The sequence below is a fragment of the Scyliorhinus torazame genome, chromosome 13 (assembly GCF_047496885.1).
Source record: "Scyliorhinus torazame isolate Kashiwa2021f chromosome 13, sScyTor2.1, whole genome shotgun sequence".
NCBI lineage: Eukaryota > Metazoa > Chordata > Chondrichthyes > Carcharhiniformes > Scyliorhinidae > Scyliorhinus > Scyliorhinus torazame.
The window spans coordinates 141,467,120-141,493,517 of NC_092719.1; the positions used below are offsets into that span (position 1 = coordinate 141,467,120).

At 46.1% G+C, this 26,398-nt stretch overlaps 1 protein-coding gene across 26 annotated transcripts in view; it reads left to right on the forward strand.

Moving 5' to 3' along the window:
* LOC140388298 (contactin-4-like) overlaps positions 1-26,398 on the forward strand; it is a 3,617,424-nt gene that overhangs the window by 3,163,543 nt on the left and 427,483 nt on the right. For 20 of the 26 annotated variants that reach the window (XM_072472208.1, XM_072472210.1, XM_072472213.1 and 17 more), the window contains 2 exons: positions 2,775-2,895; positions 3,444-3,488. In XM_072472208.1, the coding sequence (XP_072328309.1) occupies positions 2,775-2,895; positions 3,444-3,488 (166 nt within the window). The remainder of the gene's footprint in view (positions 1-2,774; positions 2,896-3,443; positions 3,489-26,398) is intronic. The other 6 variants (XM_072472226.1, XM_072472222.1, XM_072472220.1 and 3 more) reach the window with 3 other exon arrangements.

Here is a 26,398-nt window from a genome sequence, read left to right on the forward strand (position 1 = left end):
TCACCATTCCTGTTTACAATGAAACATGCCCCAGGTGTGTAATCATCTCCAAAATATATGCACATACAGTGTGTCTGAGCAATGATTATTTCCACAGAGGACAACTTGACGAGTATTATCTGATTCTGAGCGTGTAAATTAGATTTCTTTCTGCCTTTTGAAGGTATGTTGTTCCCAAAAGATTATCAGGCATAAAAATGGCTTTCATTAAAACTTTGCACATCTTTATAATCTCCTGAGTAAAATGTGAAATGAGGTTAATATGAGAACGTGCAAATCTGAGAAGGAAAGCAAACTTCTGTGCAGCAAAAATCATAGGTCCAACAACCTTTCACTACAACACTTTGACACATCACAAACTCTGAAATGTTCCATTGTTTCTGCTTCGTACAATCATTCAGAAATTAACTGAAATTCAACCTTCAGGGTTGCTCTGTCTCGTAGGATCTTGCTGCATATCTGTTAAATGCTCGGCCTGTTTTATTAGCCTGGTGTCAGTTTATGCTTGTAACCCTCACCATGCCATCTCCCTCTCCAACCCCCAAAGCAAAATCTATTGAGTTCTCTCTTGAAAGAAACTGCAGATTCCACCTTCACCACCAGAGGGACATTCGTTCCACACTTTGATACATTCCAGAGCAACCTTTCTCAGACTCCTATTTCGATTACACTACAGTTTCTCACATTTCACAGTGTGGCTTCTTGGACTGTATTTGCAATTTAATGACAGAAAAGTATTCACCGCTGCTTCTTTAGCTACCCTTTCTGGAAACAAAGTGAATTCATTTTATCTTTGCTCATGAGAATCAAGTTAAAATTATTATCTGTTGCTTTAACTCAACAGCCCAAGTGTAAAAAAAAATCTGGACTGTTTCTAATGCTTCATGTCGCTTTAGCGGGAAGAAAATGGCTCCCATGGTCAGTTGGGAAAGGTATTTGACCTCATGACCAAGATTCGAATGTTCAAGGAGAGATTCTGGATTTTTTGTTGCCCTTCAAGGGAGCATAGGCCAGGAAGTTGGTTGGGCAATTTGCAGCCTTCCAGGTTCAACCTTCAGTTCACCGATTCTAATTTATAAACTCTGCCTCCATTTTGGGGGAGAATGGCAGCTTTTAATGGTTCTCCTTTTCCCATTTGCACTTCTTCTAGGCTCCTTTATTGTTTCCTGTCCCATTATTGACTTGTACCGCCGCCATCCCTTTTATCATTTAACCCCACTTGCTTTCTACTCTCTTTCCCTTTTCATCCCCACATCACTACCATCCCCCACCCGCAGCATTTTCATGCCTCTGAAAACCTGTCATATCTTTATTTTCTTTCCAGTCCTGACAAAAGGACATTTGCTTGAAATGTTAACATCTCCAGAGATGCTGCCAGAACTGCCGAGTGTTTCCAGTAATTTCTGTTTTTACCTCTGGAATGACTAATCCAATAACGGCACGGTGGCACAGTGGTTAGCAAGACTGCCTCCCAGTGCCAGGGAACCGGTTTCAATTCTGGCCTTGGGAGACTGTCTGGGTGGAGTTTGTATATTCTCCCCGTGTCTGCGTGGGTTTCCTGCGGGTGCTCTGGTTTCCTCCCAAAGTCCAAAGATGTGCAGGTTAGGTGGTTTGATCATGCTAAATTGCCCCCTAGTGCCCAAAAGATTAGGTGGGGTAATGGGGGTAGGGCAGTGGATTGGGCCTAGGTAGGGTGTTCTTTCGGAGGGTCGGTGAATGGCCTCCTTCTGCACTGTAAGGATTCTAAGTAAATTCTAAATTAACAACCGCCATAGATTTGCAGTTTATCCTACAATAGTGAATGCTGGCCATGGAGATGAGCCCTTTTTTTTACAAGTCACACGTTGAGAACGCAGGTTACTAATCGCAGCTGCACAAGCTGTTTACATTGTTTATTTTCACAGTAATTAACACGCCCTTAACTAACATTTTTTGTTGCTCCTGTTACTTCAAGCTGAGCAATACTGAAGCTAACCTCACTGAAGAAGAAAAAGCTGTTACCAATTTTATTTGGCCATTTAATTGCATCTACCTTTATCATTATTACTAACACACAGAATAAATGAAAAACCCAAAACTCCACAAGATTACCATGCACGATAATCTCCTGAAATAGTGGAGCCTTGTGCAAACATAATTGTACTTTCCTAATTCTAAAAACTCGGACCATCAACAGGACAGCAAATTCACATTTTACTCTATTCACCTGAACAGATGAACTCCAGATAAGCTTAAATCTTGTCGTCAATTTTGGTGCTCTTTTGTCTCATTGTTCCATACACTGGTTTTGAAATAAATTCGTAAGATAACACAGGAGCCAATGTTTCTCTGAGAATGAAGACTTATTAACAAGGTTCTGGTCTCTGATTGATTTACAGGAGGGCTGTGCCCTTGTTACAGTGCTCATTCTGTACCAGCTGTTGCACATATATATGTATTAACCATCAAAGTTTCACTGTCCTACAGTGAACGTCAAACGTGGCATAACCAAAATAACAGGAATGCTAACTTCACTTAACATTCTATGTTATGCCCTCAGCAGTAATGAAGCAGATTTGAAACATGGCCTTAATTTTAATTGAAATTTCAAATGGTAAACTCCGATTTTGTACCTAATAAGTGCTGCTAGAGAGTAGGAAAACAGACTCACAGTTCAAAGCGAACTCAAGAAAAACTAAATATGAAACAAAATTGAATGCAGTCTACATGGGTATTGCACTAAAAATCGTAATCATTTCAATTGTGTTTCTAAGCCTTTGTCTTATTTCTTTCAGCAGGGATCCTCTGGTGATTTGATGATCAGAAACATTCAGCTTAAGCACGCTGGTAGATTTGTTTGTATGGTCCAGACCACTGTGGACAGTGCATCAGCTGGAGCTGATCTGATTGTGAGAGGTAAGTACCCTAATATACTCAGAAAATGACTGAAAGGTTTTACTTGGGTTTCTGGTGGTGCTTTTTAAATATGTATTAACTTCTGGATACTGAACTATCCATGGTCTTCTCAAAGTGCAGCCCTTTTTTAATCATCAGGTCTGACACAATGAACCCTTCAAAAATTGTGGTTTTCAATACTAGAATGTTTGTATTTTGATAACACTGAAGAAAACTCTCAACGAACAACATATCAAATATAAAAGTTCTAATTCTGTTTGAATGACATACTTGTTCATTTATTTATTTAATTCATTTATGGGATGTGGGCATCACTGGCTAGGCCAGCATTTATTGCCCATCCTTGAGAAGGTGGTGGTGAGCTGCCTTCTGGAACCGCTGGAGTCCATGTGGTGTCAGGACACCCACCGTGCTGTTAGGGAGGGAATTCCAGGACTTTGACTGAGCATCAGTGAAGGAATGCAATATATTTCCAACTCAGGATGGTGAGTGACTTGGAGGAGAACTTCCATGTGCTGGTGTCTTATGTGTTGCCCTTATCCTTCTAGATGGTAGCGGTTGTGGATTTGGAAGGTACTGCCAAAGGAACATTGGTGAGTTCCTGCAGGGTGCATCTTGTAAATGGTACAGACTGTTGCCAGTGTTCGTCAGTGCTGGAGTGAGTGAATGTGGAAGGAGTGCCAATCAAGTGGGCTGCTGGATGATGTTGAGATTCTTGAGTGTTGTTGAAGCTGCACTCATCCAGGAAAGTGGAGAGTATTCCATTACACTCCTGGCTTGTGCCTTGTAGATGGTGGACAAGCTTTAGGGAGCCAGGAGGTGAGTTACTCACCACAGAATTCCTAGTCTCTCAGCTAGCCACAACATTTATATAGCTGGTCCAGTTCAATTTTTGGGCAACGGTAACCCCCAATACATTGTTATTTCTTAAACAACATGAAAAATGTAATTATTGTTAACCTGAAGAATCAGAGTTTTATACAGGATTGTGTGAGTAACTTTTGTTTATACACTTGTTGCTTTTTAGAAGAAATTTGTATTCAAAATCCAAAATCTGAGTGAGAATAAAATCTAACTGTCAAATCACATTTTTGAACTGAATTTCCTCTTGTCAATCTTGCGGCTAAGGAATTCTTTAATCCTACCCATCAGAGAGTTGGTTCAATTAATCTTTTAATGTTCTAGTTTGACACTTTCTCAGCAGCTGAATGAATGCTTAATTTGTGGCTAATCACATGGTACATGCAAATTTGGGGGGAAAAGTGATACCGGCAAGACCGTGTTCTTGGTTTACCACTCGAAACATGCAAGGTTTCCCAGGGTGAAATGTATGTAACCCTCAGTGAGTATAGTATGGGAGCTCAATCAATCCTGGCGACAGCTTTAGGAAATCTCCATTAACAGCCATTCAGCTACAGCCTTAATGATAATCCGGGCTTTTAAATGAATGAAGGCCATCGACATTAAAATTGATTGAATGGAAATGAGTTTCAAGTAGCATCGTTCTTATTATTTTTCGGGCAATGTCAACGCACATAAAGCATGTTAACACTGAGATGTAGGTTAAATAATTTTGCTTAAGACTTATTCATTGAACTAGACCCCAATTTATGACTGACCTTACAAAGCATTTAGAATTAAAAAGTCAGATGCGTGTAAAGTAGTAAGTCTGTCAGTCAATGAAAAATACAATTCAAAGCATTTTAGTGAACAGAACAAAAAACATTTCCATAAATTATTAATTTAGAATTGATGAGTCAACAACTTCAGGTATCCCAGTTGCACTCATTTGTCGTGTCACTAATGCCTTAAGATTGCACTTAATTGTAATGCCACATGTAACAAATGATCAATTATTGATATGAGTGGACTTCTCAGTTGTATGTTAATTGCTTTCCCTTGAGTGCTTTGTGATTTCAGTCTTCGGGGGCTACCAGCAAAGAATATGAGTTGATAGTGGAACCCCCAATATCAAGGTCACATCTCCCTTGAATTCAATATTAACTTAAAGCGATATTTTACTGAGAACTTCTATATCCTTCCTGGTACATTTAGTTCACCAGTTGTCCAATAGATGAAATGCTATTTTGTGCTATCCCATGTGGAAGTTAGCACTTATCTCTCACCACTTCAGTTTTGCATGTTTACAGATGAACATACGGACAAGGAGCCATTCAGCCCCTTAAACCCAACCCGCCATTTAATAAGATCATGTCTAATCTGATCACAATCTCAAATCTGCACTCTGCCTACTCCCGATAATCTTTCTCTCCCTTGCTTACCAAGAATCTATCTTCCTACCTCTGCCTTAAAAATATTTAAAGACTCTGCTTCCACCTTCTTGAGTTTGTCCAAGTGCCTGAAATTGCTTTCTAAGCTAACTGGCCTGTAGTTTCCCACTTTCTGTGGAGTTACATTTCCTATCTTCCAATCTAATGGGAACTTTCCTCAATCTAGTTGTGGAAAACTAAAACCAATGCATCAACTATCTCATTAGACATTTCTTTTAAGCCCATAAGATAACATTGATAGGACCCGGATTCTTATCAGCCTGCAGCTGCAGCAATTTACGCAAACCACATCTTTGGTGATTGTAATTTTCTCGTGTTCCTCCCTTACATTTCCTGGTTTATAGCTGCTTCGGGGATATTACTTGTATCCCCTATAATGAAGACTGATGCACAGTACCTGTTCAATCCATCTGCCATCTCCTTGTTTTCCATTATCACTTCTCCAGACTCACTTTCTACAGGGCCAATGTTTACTTTGTCAACTCATTTATTTTTTAAAAATACTTATATCAACTCTTGCTGTCTGTTTTTATTTTTTGGCTGGACTTCTCTCAAAGTCTAACTTTTCCCACCTTTTTCATCTTTTAGTCATCCTTTGCTGATACTTATATTCTGTCTAAATCATCTGACCTGAAAACTATCTTTGCAAAATTATGTGCTTTTTCTGAAAGTTTGATACTTTTTAAATTTTTTCCAGTATTACAATCCCAGACCAGATCCTGGCAGTGGCTAGGATACTAGACCGAAACCCCAACATTTTATTTTTGTTTTGTAAAAGAAAAGGTACCTTGCTCCTGGAGGGATCTCTGGGAGAAATAGGGATATGGTATATTGATACAAACGTTATTACAAACACAGTATTAAAATATCCTAACATCACACCAAAAAAAACTTACAATTACCCCTTAAATGATGCTAGTCAAAACATTGAATACAATACCCTTAATTGCTATCTTTATTCCCACTTAAACAACTAGTTAAAAAAAAAACATCTCTGCTCTCAATCCACTTTAGCTACCATTGGCACATCGGAATCCTTGCTTTAAAAATATGTTCTTTGAGACAAAGAGCTCTCTTGACATTGGTTTAAAGAAAAGATCTGACTCCCGTCAGAACCATGCAGAAAATATAGCTACATTTCTTCAGAAGATGCTTCTCAGCTTGCAGCGGCTGCTCCTTGCCCTCAGACAAGTCTGCACCACTTTAAAGACTGTTAATCTCTTTTAACTGAACTGCAGTGAGACCAAACTGCTTCACTCTGAACACAGCTTCAGTCAGCTCAGAACCGAGCTGCTTTCTGCAAAATGCCTGATGCCTTAGCTCCACCCAACAACAACATCATCTTACCAAGCTGAAATCTAATTCATTCCACAGAATCCTTTAATCAAAACAAAGTGCCCATGCTTTTTACGATAGTTTAATTGCCCCCGACTCCCAAAACATACTTGCATTTCAAACAAGGATTTAAAAAAAAAAAACATGATTGCAACAGTCACACACACACTAACCCAAGCTTTCAACCCTTACTGCACAAAATACCGCTAATACAATACATCCCCGCTGGGTCACTGTCTGTGCGGAGTTTGCCTGTTCTCCCCATGTCTGCGTGGGTTTCCTCTGGGTGCTCCAGTTTCCTCCCACAGTCCAAAGACATGCAGGTTAGGTGGATTGGACATGCTAAATTGCCCTTAGTGTCCAAAAAGTTTAGGAGGGGTTATTGGATTATGGGGTTAGGGTGGAAGTGAGGGCTTAAAGTGGGCCGGTGCAGACTCGATGAGCCGAATGGCCTCCTTCTACCCTGTATGTTCCATGTAATCTATGTAATCTGAAACTCCTACATTCAGCACACCAGTTAACAATGGATGGCGGGTCTGTCCCTTGGATGTTTACTTACTCATTGGAATGTACCTATTCTGTGCATTCTGAAATATCCTCTTAAATGTTTGCCAGTATATCACGATTGACCTGCTCCTTAACCTAATTTGTGAATTCACCTTAACCTTCAATATTGCCCTTAGTTAAATCTAAAAATGATGGGCGAGATTCTCCACTCCCGCGCCGGTTGGGAGAATTGCCTGGGCCGCCAAAATTTCCTGGGACGCCGGTCCGACGCCCTCCCGCTATTCTCCCAAGCGTCGGGGACGGCCCCGTCGAGTTCCACGGGCCGCAGGCCGGAGAATCGCCGGAGACACCCAAAATGGCGATTCTCCGGCACCCCCGCTATTCTCAGGCCCGGATTGGCCGAGCGGCCAGGCCAAAACGGCGGGTTCCCCCCGGCACCGTCCACACCTGGTTGCTGCCGTCAGGAACAACGCGGGAACACTGGGGGGGCGGCCTGCCGGGGGGGGGGGGCGATCCTGCACCGGGGGGTTCCTTAAATGTGGCATGGCCCGCAATCGGTGCCCACCGATCGTCGGGCCGTCCTCTCTAAAGGAGGACCTCCTTCCTTCCGCGGCCCCGCAAGATCCGTCCACCATCTTCTTGCGGGGTGGACTCAGAGAGGACGGCAACCACGCATGCGCGGGTGACGTCAGTTATGCGGCGCCGGCCGCTTCATCGATGCGGCGCCGCCTTTACGTGGCGACAAGGCCTGGCGCGTGTAGATGACGTGGCCCCGATCCTAGCCCATTGTCGGGGTCTGAATCGGTCGGGATTGGGGCTGTTTCGCGCCGTCGTGAACCTCGACGGCGTTCACGACGGTGCAGCCACTTTGGCGCGGGAGTGGAGAATCACGCCCATAGTCTCAGACCCATTCCTCTCTCCCTCAAAATGAATGCAAAATTCAATCATGGTTGTTGCTACCGAGGGACGCCTTCACTATGAGATCATTAGTTACTCCGATCTTATTGCACAAAGCAGGTCAAGTGTAGCCTGCTCTCCGGTTGGCTCCAGAACATGCTGTTCTAAGAAACTATTCTGATAACATTCAATGAAGTCCTCACCTCAGATACTTTTACCGATCTAACATTTCCAGTCATATCTGAATTAAAATCTCCCATGATTATTGGTGTACATTTCTCACAAACTCCCACTATATTTTCCTTTATGCTTCTCCCCACTATGTGATTACTGCTAGAGCACCTGGACATGACTCCCACAAGTGACTTCTTGCCTTTACCATTTTGCATTTCTCCCCAAACCGTTTCCACATCTGTTTTTTTTAAAACTTAGATCCTCCCTCTGTATTGTGCTCATACCATCATTAACTGACAGAGCCACCCCACCACCTTTCTTCACTCCCAGTCCTTCTAAATTATCCTGTACCCTTCAATATTCAGGTATGAATCCATGTCCTCCTGCCTCCATGTCTCCATAATGGCTATCAAATCATACTTGTATATTTTGATGTGCAATCTCAGTTGATCTGTTTTGTTTTTAATGCTCTAGGCATTCAGATACAGAGCTTTTAGCTTTATCCTTTTATTCTTTATATAACCTTTAGTCTCATCTGTTGTTCTCCTATTAGATTTGTACTCTTTATCCCTTCCTGTCACCGTCTGTTTTTCTTTTCCTGTAACGTTCCTCGTTTGCCTTGTCTCTGTACCATACCTTCTCAAATTTGATCTCTTTCCCCCTTTAAAACCCACTCTACTTCACTAGTTATGTGGCTCGCAAGAACACTAGCCCCAGCATAGTTTGGCTGTAGACCGTCTCAATAGCTCAGTTCCCACTTTCCCCAGTACTGGTGACAGCGTCCCACAAACTGTAACCCACTTCCCCCACACCAGTCTTTGAGCCAAGCATTCAGCTCTCTAATCTGATTTGTCCTCTGTGAATTTGCACATGGCCCAACGGATATGCCCTTTGAGGTTCTGCTTCTTAATTTGGTACCTAGGTCCTCATACTGACTATGCAGAACCTCCTTCTTGGCCCTGCCCATGTCATTGGTACCTACGTTGACCATGCCAAATGGATCCTCTCCCTCCTATTGCAAGTTCCTCTCCAGTCCCAAGCAGGTCCCCCGAAACCTGGCACCAGGCAGCCAAGTCACCTGGACTCATGTTCTTTGCTGCAGAGAACAGTGTCAATCCCTTTAAGTATACGGTCACCTACTACCACAACATTCCTTTTTGCTCCCATCATTTGAATGGCTTCCGACACCATGGAGCCATAGTCAGTTTGCTCATCCACCCTGCAGCTCCCACTTGCATCCAAACAAGCTGAAAAGGCCTCAAACATGTTGGAAAATTGTAAAGGCGGAAGCTCCTGTGCTCCAACTCTCCGAGGCCCCTGACTTGCTCCACTCACAGTTGCGTACTCTTGCCCCTGACCACAGACCAAATCAGAAGACCCTGTCCTGAGAGGTCTGACGGCCTCTGGGTAGAAAGAATCCAGGTAACTTTCTCCTTCCCGGATCCATCACAATGGCTGTAGTTTAGCCTCCATCTCATAAACTGAGCCGAAGCTGCTCGAACGTCAAACATTTACTGCAGACATGGTTGGCCTGGTTCAAACTGGCATCCAGTAGCTCCCACATGATGCAGCTGTGACACATCACCTCTCCTACAATGAGTGTTCAAATCGACTATTTAATTATTTTATTCAATTATATATATATATTTTAAAACATTTTATGAAGGCATTTATAAATTTTTAACAACAATTTCAAGAGAAAAACAACAAAGTAAGTAACACCCACCCAACCAACAACCACACCCAGCCAACATGGCTTATATACAGTTTCCCAGTCCCCCTCCCCACTAACTAATCCTGCCTCAACCATCCCCCCCACCTCCCTATTCAATTATATATTTTACTTTTACTTTTATGTTGCTGGACAATTTTGAACATTAGGAATAAACAAAAACATGGTCACTCACCAAATAACTAGCTTCTCCTGCAGCAGAGTAAGACCACTTCCTGAAGCCTGAGAAAGTTAGGAAACAAAAAGCAAATGAGCACCTTTTTCCCTCCCTTCCCTTGCACTCTTAATTACCCAACTCCCAGCACTCTAATTTAAGTGGCACTCTTGTAGTTAACCTTACCTAAAGAAACTCTTTCCCCCTATGTAATGAAATTCCCACTTTGAATCAAATTCCCAAATATACTCACTCGGTCTCTGTCTCACTCAGGCAAAGTCTCCTTCATTGACCATGCACCTCTTACTGACCGCGCCTTTTCAAAAGTCCCTTTTGTATATAGAGCTGTGATGAGTCACTCTCGAGCCTAACTTCCTGCTTCAGTAATCAACACCTATTTCTCACAGCCACTTTCTCATCACTTTTTACAATTGGGGAAAGTTCACAGAGTGATGCTGCACATAAATTTCTGTGTCTATGTAACATAAGTTTTGTTACAGCTTATGCCATGGCCAGGTCTATAATGTCATTTTACCTCCATGATCTGTTTGAGCTTCAAGCTCACTTCTTATCCATTAACAAGTTCATGTTTCTGCTACAAGACAGCCCACCTCTACTCCATCTCACCCTGACTGTAACTAAAACTTTAAGTTGCACATTTGGAATTCCAATACTTGACTTTTCCATACTGACCTCCCAGCCATCCCTCTAATTTGTCCAGCCTGATAAATTATCCTTGTCTTCGATATCCTTGGAAATCTGCACTGTCTCCCCATTTTCCAATACATTGAATTCAGAATTCTTGTCCTGATCTTCCAATCTCTCCATGGGCTTGCCTATTCTATCTGTACAACCTCCTCTGAGCCAGGTTATGTCCCTGGAACTCCCAATTCTGGATTCCTGTGCATTTTTCAACCTTCCTGCCTCAACGTATTGATTGATTGTTTGATTTATTGTCATATGTACCGAAGTACAGTGAAAACTATTTTTCTGCGGCCAATGGAACGTACATAGTACGTACACAGTAGACAAAAAGAATAATCGACAGAGTACATCGACAAATCGTACATTGGTTACAGTGCGGAACAGGAGCCAAACAAAGCAAATACATGCGCATGACTAACATAATGCGTTGTGAATAGTGTCCTTACAGGGAAACGGATCAGTCCGAGGGAGAGTCATTGAGGAGTCTAGTAGCTGTGGGGAGGAAGCTATTCCTAAGTCTGGTTGTGCGGGTTTTCAGACTTCTTCATCTTCTGCCTGATGGAAGGCTCTGGAAGAGGGCAAAGCCTGATGGGAGGGATCTCAGACAATGCTTTTTTTTAAAATAAATGTTTTATTAAAGTTTTTCCAATGAGCATTTTTACATAACAAAAATAGAAATACAGATAGTAATAAAAAATAACAATAAACATATCCCAAAGCTTACAGTGAAACTACTTACACAACAGAATTTTTTTTTTTAAACAGAACAAGGTGGGTTTTGTCTGCATGCCCAACTCACATTATATCAGCAGTACCCCCGCCTGAACCCCCCCCCCCTCCCCCAGGATGCTGTTGCTGCTGACGCTTACTGCTCCCCTAGAAAGTCAAGGAAAGGTTGCCACTGCTGGGAGAACCCCATCAAAGACCCTCTCAAGGCGAACTTTATTCGCTCCAGGCTGAGGAACTCCGCCATATCGCTAACCCAGGTCTCCACACCCGGGGGTTTGAGTCCCTCCACATTAGCAAGATCCGTCTCCGGGCTACCAGGGAGGCAAAGGCCAGTACCTCGGCCTCTTTCGCCTCCTGCACTTCCGGATCGTCCGCCACCCCAAATATCGCTACCGTTGGACTCGCCTTCACCCGAGCGTCCAAAGCCCTAGACATCATCCTTGCAAACCTCTGCCAGAATCCTTTAAGCGCCGGGCATGCCCAAAACATATGAGCATGATTCGCCGGACTCCCTGCACATCTCGGGCACCTGTCCTCTACCCCAAAAAACCTACTCATTCTTGCCGCCGTTATATGCGCCCGATGCACCACCTTAAACTGAATTAAACTGAGCCTGGCACATGATGAGGAGGAGTTCACCCTGCCCTGGGCGTCGGCCCACAGGCCCTCATCCAGCTCCTCCTCCCACTTGCCCTTCAACTCCTCCACTGAGGCTTCCTCCACCTCCTGCAGCTCCTGATATATGTCCGACACCTTCCCCTCCTCTACCCAGATGCCAGACACCACCCTGTCCTGGATCCTACGCGGGGGCAGCAGCGGAAATATCCCCAGCTGTTTTCTAAGAAAGTCCCGAACCTGGAGATACCTGAACGCATTCCCCGGGGGCAGGCCGAACTTCTCCTCCAGCGCCTGCATGCTAGGGAAAGTCCCGTCTATAAACAGGTCCCCCATCCTCCTAATACCTGCCCTATACCAGCTTTGGTATCCCCCATCCAACCTACCCGGAGCAAATCTGTGGTTATACTGTATATCGGGGTCCACACCGAGGCCCCCTCCTCTCCCCTGTATCTCCTCCACTGCCCCCAGATCCTCAGTGCCGCCATCACCACCGGACTAGTGGTGTATCGTGCCGGCGAGAACGGCAGCGGAGCTGTAACAAGTGCCCCTAGACTGGTGCCTCTACATGACGCCGCCTCCAACCGCCGCCACGCCGCTCCTCCTCCATCATCCATTCCCCCCCCCCCCGGCTACACTCCAAGAATACCCTTTTGACTCACGGGGTTTTATTCGCCCACACAAATCCCGTCACAATCCTATTCATCCGCTTAAAGAAGGACTTGGGGATGAAAATACGAAGAGGAACCTGGGGAGAACCGTCATCTTCACAGCCTGCACCCGTCCCGCCAAGGAAAGCGGAAGCATATCCCACCTTTTAAACTCTCCCTCTATCTGCTCCATGAGCCGGGTTAAGTTGAGCCGATGCAGGGCATCCCAGTTCCTGGCCACTTGTATCCCCAAGTACCGAAAGCTCCTCTCCACGATCCAGAGCGGGAGCTCCCGCAGTCTCTCCTCCTGGCCCCTACCGTGGACCACGAACAGCTCACTCGCCCCCACGTTCAACTTATTTCCCGAGAACCTCCCGAAGTCCCCCCGGATCCGCATGACCTCCCCCATCCCCTCTAACGGGTCCGAAATAGACAACAGCAGGTCATCCGCGTAGAGGGAGACCCAGTGCTCCTTCCCACCGCGCACCAGTCCCCTCCAATCCCCCGAAGTCCTGAGCGCAATGGCCAACGGCTCAATTGCCAGGGCAAACAGCAACGGGGACAGGGGACACCCCTGTCTCGTCCCCCGATGCAGCCTGAAATTTTCCGACCTTAGCCGGTTTGTGGACACACTTGCTACAGGGGCCTGATACAGCAGCTTGACCCACCCTATAAATCCCTCCCCAAATCCAAACCTGCCTAGCGCCTCCCACAGATACTCCTACTCCACCCTGTCGAAGGCCTTCTCCGTGTCCATCGCAGCCACCACCTTCCCCCCTCCCCCCCCCCATATTCAGGAGCCTCCTCACATTCGCGTTCTGCTGCCTGCCCTCAACAAAACCTATCTGGTCCTCCCCAATCACTCCCGGGACACAATCCTCTATTCTGGTGGCCAGAAACTTTGCCAACAGCTTGCCATCCACGTTCAGGAGCGATATCGGCCTGTAGGACCCACACTGAAGCGGATCCTTCCCCTTCTTCAGGATAAGCAAGATCAATGCCTGCGACATTGTCGGAAGGAGGATCCCTTTCTCCTTTGCTTCATTGAAGGTTCTCATCAGGAGCAGGCTCAACAGCTCCGAGAACTTCTTATAAAATTCTGCGGGCAAGCCTCAACCGGTCCATGAATCGCCTCATCCCTTCCCCCTCCCCGGGGGGTTCCGACTCATATAACCTTCTGTAGAACTCCCTGAAGACTTCATTGACCCTCTCTGGGCTCAGCACCATGTTGCCTTCCCTATCCCGCGCTCCCCCAATCTCTCTGGCCGCCTCCCTCCTGCGCAGCTGGTGCACCAGCATCCTGCTCGCCTTCTCCCCATACTCATAAACTGCCCCCTTCGCTTTCCTCAGCTGCGCCTCCGCCTTCCCCATGGACAGCAGGTCAAACTCCGCCTGTAATTTCCGCGCTCGTTCAACAGCCCCCCCCTCTGGGGCCTCCGCATACCTCCTATCTACCCTGAATATCTCTCCCACCAGTCTCTCCCTCTCCGCCCTCTCCTTCTTCTATCTATGGGACCTAATGGAGATTAACCCTTAGTGCCTGCCCTTAGTGTTGGGTGGGGTTACTGGGTTATGGGGATAGGGTGGAGGTGTTGACCTTGGGTAGGGTGCTCTTTTCAAGAGCCGGTGCAGACTCGATGGGCCGAATGGCCTCCTTCTGCACTGTAAATTCTATGATAATCTATGAACTCTCCCCTAATGACCGCCTTCAGAGCCTCCCAAACCACTACCACTGTCACCTCTCCTGTGTCATTCACTCCCACATAATTCTCAATACTCCTCCTTATCCGCCCGCACACCTCTTCGTCCACCAGCAGCCCCACATCCAGTCGCGAGAGAGGGCGCTGACCCAGTTCCGCCCCCAGTCGCAGGTCCACCCAGTGCGGGGCATGGTCCGAGACTGCAATGGCCGAGTATTCTACCCCCTCCACCCTCGGGACTAACGCCCTACTCAACACAAAGAAGTCTATTCGCGAATAGACTTTATGGACATGGGAGAAAAAGGAAAACTCCTTCGTCCTTGGCTGCGTAGACCTCCAGGGGTCCACTCCCCCCATCTGGCCCATGAACTCCCACAAGGCCCTGGCCGCCGCCGGCCTCTTTCCCGTTCTGGACTTGGAATGATCCAAGCTCGGATCCAAGACCGTATTAAAGTCCCCTCCCATAATCAGGTGACTTATCTCCAAGTCCGGGATCCTACCCAACACGCGCCTCATAAAGTCCGCATCGTCCCAGTTCGGGGCATATACATTCACGAACACCACCCGGGCCCTCTGCAGCTTGCCACTCACCATTATATACCTGCCGCCCTTATCCGCCACGATGCTCCCCGGCTCAAATGCCACTCGTTTACTGACCAAAATAGCCACTCCTCTGGTCTTTGAGTCTAACCCCGAGTGAAACACCTATCCCACCCATCCTTTCCTTAGCCTCGTCTGGTCCGCGGGCTTTAAGTGCTTCTCTTGCAACGTCCACGTCCGCCTTCAATCCCTTTAAATGCGAGAACACGCGGGACCGCTTGACCTGCCCATTCAGGCCCCTCACGTTCCACGTGATCAGCCTAGTCGGGGGGGGGGGGGGTAACCACACCCCCATCCCGTCGACTAGCCATCTCCCTTTTTCGGCCAACCGCGTGCCCCCGCCTCCCTCCTCCAGCTCTCCCCCCGGCGGCCCCCTCGCCCGACTCTCCATCCATACCCCTCACCTGGCTCCCCTTCAGTCAGCAAAGCAGCACCCCTCCCCCGCCCAAAATCCCCCGCACCACCCCCCTCCCACTCCCCCCCCCCCCCCCCCCCCCCCCTGCCAAGCATCCGCTTAGCTCTGGTTTCCCACCCATTGTGCTTCCGTGAGTCAGCTCACCCATGCTGACCCCGGCTGCACCCGCCTACCAACCCTTAACTTGTTGCCTCCTTTGGGCCGCCCTACCCCCCCCTCCCTCCGCAGGGTAGAGGGGCAAGCGCCATCTGGGACCTCCCCGTGCGCCGGGCAGCCGGTCCCGAGCCACCCCCTAGCACCGAACACCTGGAAAACAAAACACCTGGAAAATAAGTAAAACAAGCAACAAAACCCCCAACCAAACTAGGGCAGACATGCCCATAAACGTATGCTTTACCCGTCGTCCTCCCCTCGGTCTCTCCCCACTTGCACATTTCACCCCCATACAACAGTCCCTTAGTTCAGGTCCAGCTTTTCCTGCCTGAGGAACGACCACGCCTCGTCTGGGGTATCAAAATAGTGGTGCCTGTCCTGGTATGTTACCCACAGTCTTGCTGGGTGCAGGAGCCCAAACTTCATCCCTTTACCGTGGAGGACCGCCTTCACCTGGTTAAAACCTGCACGCCTCCTCGCCAGCTCAGCTCCAGGTCCTGGTAAATTCGGATCTCGCCATTCTCCCACTTACTGCTCCGCTCTTTCTTCGCCCACCGCAGGACTCGCTCCCGGTCTGCCAAGCGCTGAAACCGTATCACCATCGCCCTCGGTGGCTCGTTTACCCTCGGCTTTCTGGTGAGAACCCTGTGCGCCCCATCCAGCTCCAAGGGCCGCGGGAAGGCCCCCGCGCCCATCAGCGTCCCCAACATTGTGGCCACGTACGTGCTCGCGTCCGCCCCCTCCGCTCCTTCAGGAAGGCCCAGGATCTGCAGATTGTGACTCCGAGATCTGCACTCAAGGTCATCCAGCCTCTCCTGCCATCTCTTATGGAGCACCTCGTACGCCTCCACTTTCACTGCCAGGCGCAGGAACACGTTCTCGTTCTCCGCCACCTTCCTCCTCAACTCCTTGATCTCCTTCTCCTGCACCTTCTGGGTCACCACAGTTCTCTCCTTGGAGGCCAGCATCTCCGTTTTCAGCTCCATGAAGCAGTTTTTGAGGAGCTCCTGCTGTTCTCTGGCCCACTGGGCCCACACCTCCCGATCCTCTCCGGCCACCATTTTGTCCTCCTGGACCTTCTCGACCTTCTTCCCCGGGTTCGCGCATCTGCAAGCTCCACTCCTGGTCCTCTCCATGCATCAGCAGGGGGGCGGGCTCTCCCACGTCTGTTCCCACGCCGGTCCCTCCTGTTAACTGCCGCCGCCGCTCCTATTAGCGGCCCAAAACACCGATCCCGGCGGGAGCTGCCGTTCGCGTGACCTAGCAGGTCATGGGCGCTACCGGCAGCCTCAGACAATGCTTTCTGCCTTCCTGAGGCAGCGGGGGGTGTCAACATAATCAATGGGCAAGCTTCTGTGATGCGTTGGGCTGAGTTCACCACACTCTGCAGTTTCTTGCGATCTTGGGCCGAGCAGTTGCCATACCGAGCTATGATGCAGCCGGATAGGATCTCTCTATGGCACATCTGTAGAAGTATGTGAGGGTCGATGCAGACATCCGGAATTTCTTTAGCTTCCGTAGGAAATACAGACGTTGTTGGGCTTTCTTGACTGTTGCATCAATGTGAGTGGACCAGGAGAGACTGTTGGTGATGGTGACCCCCAAGAACTTAAAGCTATCGACCATCTCCACTTCGGAGCCATTAATGTAGATTGGGGGGGGGGTGTCGTGTTACACTTCCTGAAGTCGATGATCAGTTCCTTGGTCTTGCTGACATTTAGAGAGGTTGTTTCCGGTGCACCCGACATTTAGCGAGAGGCTGTTTCCGGTACACCATGCAACCAAGTGATCAATCTCCCTTCTGTAATCTGATTCTGCGTTGTTTGAGATATGACCCACCACAGTCGTATCATCCGCAAACTTATAGATCGAGTTGAAGTTAAATCTTGCCACACAGTCGTGTGTGTAGAGGGTGTACAGTAGAGGACTGAGCACACATCCTTGCGGGGCGCCGGTGTTGAGGGCTATTATGGAGGAGGTGCTGTTGCCTATCCTGCCACCTAATTCCTACTTCATCTCAAGAAAACTTCTCGTCCCTCAGCCCCACCTTCAGAAATTCTTTTCACAAAGCTTTTTTAACTAGCTCTTTCTTCTATCTCTCTTGAAGAGCTACATCTAAATCTAATCTTACCAACCACGCATTTGCTTATTAACCTCAATTTTTCTGTGTCTCATCTCTTCTAAGCACGATATCCTCGGATATTCTATTGCGCTGAAGGTTTTAAATGATTGCTGTTGCCACTACAGAATCCAAGGGATTTCAAAAGGTTTAAATCCAAATAATAATGCAGTGAAATGAAGAAAATGTTTTATAGTTCAAAAATCAGTCAGAACTCACAAACAAGGTAATAAACGTTTCTCAGGTCCTGATCTAAAAGAATTTTGCATTCCTTTCTTACTTTAGTTGCATGAGAAAGTATGGAGGAATGGAATTTGCTCTGGGTATGGGTGAAGTACATTTGTCAACTACAACCAGGTGGCAGCTGTTCACAGCAGCTCAGACAAAATGGTGTCATTCATGAAAGATACACTCAACCGCCATTAAAAGGCAGGGATCACCACATGCTGAACGGAAACACAAATATAAAAACACATAATCAATGACACGTTCTATCTTGACATTTATTAATTGAATATTTGCTGGAGTTGTACACAATTGTAATGGGTTTATCAAGTCCTTGACATTTTTATGCTACACACATGCTTCATAGCTGCATATTATTCCCGCACCGTGCAGTGGACCTTGCAGGGCTGCTTGTCTAAATACCAGTTCGTCCTCATTCCATCTTGGGTCAGAAATGTGCATTCCGTTATCTCCCATTCCTGATTGTCACACAATATGAACTAATTGAAATGTCTGTCGGCTGTCTGCTCCCTGTTTTACTGACCCTATTAGAACTTCAATTCTTAAGTAACAAAGAACACAATTTTAGCTCCAAGTGTACCTTACGCAGTTGGATGGCAAAGCTTGTTGGAAACTCAACTGCTGCTCTCGAACTAAAGCTGTGCTTTCTCAGTTCCCTGCTGGGAAGTCGTGCAGGAATGATGGAAAATTGCATGGTTTGCTAGGTTTTGTGATCAACCCTACTTTAATGAGAACTTGAGATAAGCTGCAATAATTCAAACTTAAGCAATGTAGTGTGATTAGTGACTTACAGTTCATTTTTGAATTTGAGAGGTCAGTGGTTCAAAATCCAGGAAGCTGCAGTAACTTCCCCAGAATTTCAGGGTTAATTAGAAAATCACACAAGGTGAGACAGCTTGAAGTATCAGACAAACGAGCAACAGGCAACGTGAAAATATCCAACAGTCTGTTATTCTTGAAAGAGATTGGAACATTATCATAATTTAGATATTATTTATTAAGCTTTAGCTTCGTTCTGAAATTTGAATCCCGTTACCTTATTACTTTATTCATACTGTGAATGTATAATCAATTTGTATGATTGTTACTTGATTACCATCCTTTGCTAAATCAATTTGCTCAATATTTTGAATTTCATAAGAAGTCTGATTTGATGCGTTGCCCCTTTTGACGGGTGAAATGAAATCATGTTGTAGCGTAGCATACGACCAATAATTCATTACCAGAGGGTATATTATTTCCTGGCTATATTGCCAAAGGCTTACCTAGTTGTGAAGGCAAGTGGCCACTAACCATGCCTTTGTTACCTTTATTAGTGACTATTCCTATGTGCTCCTGGCTGGCTTCCTATCTGTCACCCTCTATAAACTTGTGTCCAAGAAAAACTGCTGCATGTATCCGAAATCCATCAAGTACTGTTCACAGTATTAGTTTCTATTTTGGCAAGGCCTCAATTTCAAAATTATTTTCCTTATCTTCAAATCACTCCATGGTCTTGTTTCTTCCAATCTCAGTAACCTCCTTCAGTACTACAAATTTCTTATGATCTTTGCAGTCCTTCATTTCTGACCTCTTGTGCATGCCTGATTATAATCGCCCCACCATTGGTGCGGTATCTCCAGCTGTCTAGGCCTCAGGACCTGCAACTCCCAATCTCTCCACCTCCCTTTCTGCCTTTAGGATATTCTTTGAAATCTACCTCTTTGTCTGTGTTTTTGGTCACCAGTCCTAATACCTCCTTACTTGGCTTGTGCCAAATTCAGTTTGTGGAGGAGAATGCTGAGCCCCAGGCTAATAGAATAGATGGCATTGAGGTACGTAGGGAAGAGGTGTTGGCAATTCTGGACAGGCTGAAAATAGATAAGTCCCCGGGACCTGATGGGATTTATCCTAGGATTCTATGGGAGGCCAGGGAAGAGATTGCTGGACCTTTGGCTTTGATTTTTATGTCATCATTGGCTACAGGAATAGTGCCAGAGGACTGGAGGACAGCAAATGTGGTCCCTTTGTTCAAAAAGGGGAGCAGAGACAACCCCGGCAACTATAGACCGGTGAGCCTCACGTCTGTAGTGGGTAAAGTCTTGGAGGGGATTATAAGGGACAAGATTTATAATCATCTAGATAGGAATAATATGATCAGGGATAGTCAGCATGGCTTTGTGAAGGGTAGGTCATGCCTCACAAACCTTATTGAGTTCTTTGAGAAGGTGACTGAACAGGTAGACGAGGGTAGAGCAGTTGATGTGGTGTATATGGATTTCAGCAAAGCGTTTGATAAGGTTCCCAACGGTAGGCTATTGCAAAAAATACGGAGGCTGGGGATTGAGGGGATTTAGAGATGTGGATCAGAAATTGGCTAGCTGAAAGAAGACAGAGGGTGGTGGTTGATGGGAAATGTTCAGAATGGAGTACAGTCACAAGTGGAGTACCACAAGGATCTGTTCTGGGGCCGTTGCTGTTTGTCATTTTTATCAATGACCTAGAGGAAGGCGCAGAAGGGTGGGTGAGTAAATTTGCAGACGATACTAAAGTCGGTGGTGTTGTCGATAGTGTGGAAGGATGTAGCAGGTTACAGAGGGATATAGATAAGCTGCAGAGCTGGGCTGAGAGGTGGCAAATGGAGTTTAATGTAGAGAAGTGTGAGGTGATTCACTTTGGAAGGAATAACAGGAATGCGGAATATTTGGCTAATGGTAAAGTTCTTGAAAGTGTGGATGAGCAGAGGGATCTAGGTGTCCATGTACATAGATCCCTGAAAGTTGCCACCCAGGTTGATAGGGTTGTGAAGAAGGCCTATGGAGTGTTGGCCTTTATTGGTAGAGGGATTGAGTTCCGGAGTCGGGAGGTCATGTTGCAGCTGTACAGAACTCTGGTACGGCCGCATTTGGAGTATTGCGTACAGTTCTGGTCACCGCATTATAGGAAGGACGTGGAGGCTTTGGAGCGGGTGCAGAGGAGATTTACCAGGATGTTGCCTGGTATGGAGGGAAAATCTTATGAGGAAAGGCTGACGGACTTGAGGTTGTTTTCGTTGGAGAGAAGAAGGTTAAGAGGAGACTTAATAGAGGCATACAAAATGATCAGGGGGTTGGATAGGGTGGACAGTGAGAGCCTTCTCCCGCGGATGGATATGGCTGGCACGAGGGGACATAACTTTAAACTGAGGAGTAATAGATATAGGACAGAGGTCAGAGGTAGGTTCTTTACGCAAAGAGTAGTGAGGCCGTGGAATGCCCTACCTGCTACAGTAGTGAACTCGCCAACATTGAGGGCATTTAAAAGTTTATTGGATAAACATATGGATGATAATGGCATAGTGTAGGTTAGATGGATTTTGTTTCGGTGCAACATCGTGGGCCGAAGGGCCTGTACTGCGCTGTATTGTTCTATGTTCTATGTTCTATGTTCTATAATGCTTCAGGAAGGCACTTTGGGATGTTTTAATGACATTAAAGACGCAATATAAATTTTGAGGTGCATAGCTCATGTGATGACTCTCCAAAGCCTATCCACCATCTGCATGACACTAGGCAAGAGTATAATGGAATACATCCACTTGCCTGGATGAGCGTGGCTCCAGCAACACTCAAGAAACTCAGAACCTCATCCATCATTTTAAACATTCACTCCCTCCACCACCGACGCACTATGGCATCAATGTGTACTGTATATAAAACTCACCATATTCCTTCGACAGCACCCTCCAAATCCATAACCTCTGCCACCTCAAAGGCCAAGGGCAACTGATGCATGGGGACACCACCACCTGTAAGTTCCCCTCCCAGGCACAAACCATCCTGACTTGGAACATTATCATAATTTCTTCACTGATATTGGATCAAAATTATGGTAGTCCCTTCTGAAAAGCTCTGTGGGTATACCTACAACAGATAGACTGCAGCAGTTCAAGAAGTGGCTCATGCAAGGGCAATAGGAATGGGCAACCAAACCGTTGGCCTAGCCAGCGACATACCTTGCAAGAATTTTCAACAAAATGCAAGTTGTTGTTGTCTCATCCACAGAAGTTGAAATGATTAGAGTAAGAAGATTAGAAAAAGTATAACAAAACATTTTGCAGTGTGAAGCTTCACTTTAAATGAAACGCCAAACAGAAATTGAAATATATGTTGTGTTTCCTGTAATTTTGGTTTAAAAGTAATATTATTTGCCATCACTTTTGTCACGTTAACTGTATCAAAGGAAATGTGTCCCTTTGTAAAGATATTTTCCCTACATTCAGTTAAATTGAGCATGGTAAACTATCTTCAGAATGAGCATGAATTTGGGGCAAATCAAGGCATTTGATATTTATGAAGATCAAGGCCTGAATCTTCAGACGTGGGAGCAGCAAATCATTCAAATTAAGCAATTGTGTCTTGGGACCCCAAGAAAATCCCAGTGTGAGCACATGCATGGCACTTACGTAAAAAATGTAATCTGCCAATTACGACCTTTATGCTTCGTGGACTGCTGCACAATTCCCTCAGGCAGTGATATGAGACGTTTTCTGCTGTTTCACTTTGAACTTTTCCAGAAATGCAGCTTTAAATGGATCAACTCCAGCACCCCCTTGACACAAACTCAGCACCCCCTCACACAAATGTTAAGTGGGTAGTTTAAACCACAGTCAGTGCTGGGCACTTTTGTTTAACCATTGACTTTGGCATGGTGGCACAGTGGTTAGCACTGCAGCCTCATAGAGCCAGGGACCCAGGTTCGATTCCAACCTCGGGTGACTGTTTTGAGTTTGCACATTCTCTCCGTGTCTGCATGGGTTTCCTCCGGGTGCTCTGGTTTCCTCCCACAATGTCCAAAGGTTAGGTGGTGGTTACAGGGTAGGGCGGAGATTGGGTCTGTATAGGATGGTCTTTTCTTTCGATGTTTTCCCATTTATTGAAACATCATTTGGTTTTAAACCAGATTAAGTTTTTAACCGCTGCTAAAAATAGATCCTTTGCGTAAATGACGAATAAAAGGTGTTGAACCTTTGCTTGCTGTAAGATCTCTGTGCAGCAGGGGTCAAATTCCATTAATCCCTTGCTGACCATACTTCTAAGAAGTGACCAGCTAAAGAGACTGCTATACAATGTGCAGTCTCTAACACTGTGATAACATGAATAAATTCTTAGGACAATGGAGTGGATTTCCCTCTGGATTACCAAATAACCTGGAGGAAAATGGAGTAAAATGGGATGGAATGTTGATCCCTCAAAACTGCAATTTAACATTGCAGCAAATTCGAGTGAACATGACTAACTCTTCTGACCCACTTTACCTAATTCGGACTGCCAAACCACACGAAACCATGATGATATAAATGGCAATATGAACCCCAATAAGGTATTCTTGCGGTAAACATAGCTGTCATGCCATTTTGCATGTCGCAACTCAGCCACGGAGCTCCTTTGCATGTGAATCCATCTGTTTAATACTTTGGAGGAGTCCTCAAGGCTTGCTCAAGATCTTTGTTGCTATTTTCAGTCAACTCAGCAAACAGTAGTTACCGACTGGGAATGTGGATTTGCAATGGGAGTTTCTCTATACCCATGTTATGAAAAGCCATTGGACAACCAGAACCCTGTATGAAAGCTGTAAATATGAATGGTTTTAATTTGATTAATGTGCAGCCATCGTGTCATACCAATGACCTTTTTCTATATGTCAATTGTTGCTATATTTACTCGCTATAAATATGGCAGTCAATAAGGTTGCCCTTCTTTGTCTAGATATTGATATTATATTGCTTTCAGAGTCGCCAGGTATCAAATGATACCACCACAATGTTCAACCGGATATCGATCAAAGACTCAACAACCAGTTAGTTAATTCAAGTTCAATAATACTTTATTTACACACAAGATTAACTTATACATGCAACATAAACACTATGAGCTAAACTACACCTAACACTATGACAACCTATACTTAACTTCAGGCACCTGGCTTAGGTCAGAGGAACAATGGCCTTTGTTCAAAACTGGATCTGTTGGGACTGGAGAAGTATCTGCGGTTCATCTAGGCTTGTCCGTCTGGTAACGAGCGTTGAACTTGGACTTGCTTCCGGTCGTGGTGCTACAGTTGGAGATAGATGTTGCTGGAGCGCCAGGTCCAAAAGAGATCGAACACATGGCAGTGACTCTCTTTGTCCTTGGGGGGGTTTTGCACTCTTTTGGGTGGTTCTTAGGTTTGGACCCAATAATTCAACAGACTTAGATCACTGCCTTCGATCTGAGCCAATAAAGGGGCGGTTGCCTTGATGGCTGGGCATGTCCTAAGTGGTCATTGACCTTGCTGTTTTTGCTTCCTGAGTAAAGGGAGTGGCGCCGATGTATCGGATACCTGAGTACCAGTCCTTTGTCTTCGAGAAATGGGTCATTAGAATGCAAATCAGCTGGGGATTTCGATACTGTCTGGTTCTCTGCTTACAAATATACATTTAGGCTCTGGGCCTGCCTGAATCTTGTATTGGCCATATTTCCCTTGAGTCTTTGCAAGTGTCCATGTTTCTTTGTAAGTGGCCATCCCAGATGGCTACACAATGTCTGATTCCCAGGAAGCTGTCAGAGACTTTCATTAAGTGACTATCCACCATACTGACCCTTATTTCTCAGAGCCAAGGATCTGGATGGTTGCTCAGTGATCCCCTGAAGTCAAGCTTTAAATTCCCAGTGAGGCTTCAGCAGACAATGGGGACAACCAATATAATGAGACTTGTGCCTTCACAGAAAAAGTCACAGAACAAACATAAGCATTCTCTAGTTTTGTTTTCAGAGCCATGTTGAATCAGTGGAGATCTGCAAAAAAGCCTAATGAAAGTCTGTGCAATAATTTGCGACAAATCTTTCTGATAAAGAAAGGCTTGCTGTTTGCAGAAGCTGAGGAGAATGATGTTGAAAACTAGGTGCAAGTACTTCCATCCTGACAAACTGAAGTGGGAAGGACATGGAACAGGACAGCCAGCTGTCAGAAACTGGAGGACAATACTTCTAGTCCTGTTCCTTCAATTAGTAAAGGTGGATAGTCCAGATTAAGTCACTTTGCAGTTAGCAGGGCTCCCCAAAACCTCACAAAATTCCCTGTGGTCAAATCTCTCTGTCTGTTCCTTTCATAAGACAAAAGTCTATACTTTACCCCACCATTAAATTAAATTTATAAAAGCAGAAAGCATAGCCAGAAATGAACTCCATGCTTGAAGTATACAAGTCATAATTACTTTACTGAGTCCAGGGGTGGCATGGTGGCACAGTGATTAGCGCTGCTGCCTCACAGCACTGGGGACCTAGGTTTAATTCTCTCCTTGGGTGACTATTCTGCGTGGAGTTTTCACTTTCTCCCCCTGTCTGTGTGGGTTTCCTCCGGGTGCTCCGGTTTCCTCCCTCAGTCCAAAGATGTGCAGGTTAGGTGAATTAGCCATGCTAAATTGTCCCCTAGTGTCCAAAAGATTAGGTGGGGTTACTGGGTTTCAGGGATTTGGTCAGGGCATCGGTCTAGATAGGGTACTTTACAGACTCAATAGGCACTGTAGAGATTCTAGATTCTATAAGCATTAAATGAGCTCAAAATTCTAATCACCTGTTCGATAATTACTTCTTAATATTGTGGGTGGGATTCTCCAGCCTGAAATGCCTGGATTGCTTTCCCCATGGGATGGAGAATCGGGCGTCGGAGCTAAATCTGATCGAAGCCGGGTGCCGCCCTGATCATGATGCTCCGACTCCCCGGTTGGGAGGAAATTAATGAAAATTAAAATTGGTCTTAATGACCCATTTACATCATTTAGTGGTCTGGCAACCTATGCCCTCCATGATTCACCAGTCCCCCACGGCGCAGAATCATATGGGTGTGGGTCACTTATGGTCTCCACCAGCGAGGCCCTGGTGTGGTGGACCTCATGGTGGACCAAGGGGGTAGAAACCATCCTAATCCACCAACTGAGGGCCAAACACCCCCCTACAATGTAATGCCTGCCCTTTCCCATCACCCCCCCCCCCCCCCTGCCAGACCACCCCTCTTGGAACCGTGTAATAGAGGGACCCCCCCAGGGACACCAGTAATTGGAGGACCTTCCCAGGGACCCCTGAAATTTGGAGATGCCCCAGGCCCTGTAAGCAGGAGACCCCCCAGGGACAACAGTAATAGGGAGAGTTCCCTTCAGGACGACTGTAATAGGGAGACCTCCATCCGGGATCCCTGTAATAGGGAGACCTTCCTCAGGGACCCCTGTAATAGAGAGACCCTCAAGAGACCCTCTGACAAAAGGGACCCCCCGCAGGGACCACTGCCTAAAGGGACTGCCCCCCCAGAAAAGAAACCCCTGTCTGGAAGCTTGAGAGCAGTCCAGGCAGGGACAGTGAGAAGAATTACAGCTGTAACACTTATCTTGAAGTTTCACGTGTCCATTCACGTAGGAGAACAGCTATGACCTGCATCTGTTTCCCACAGATCCACTGTCTGCAAGCTATTCATAGCTTACAAGTAGTG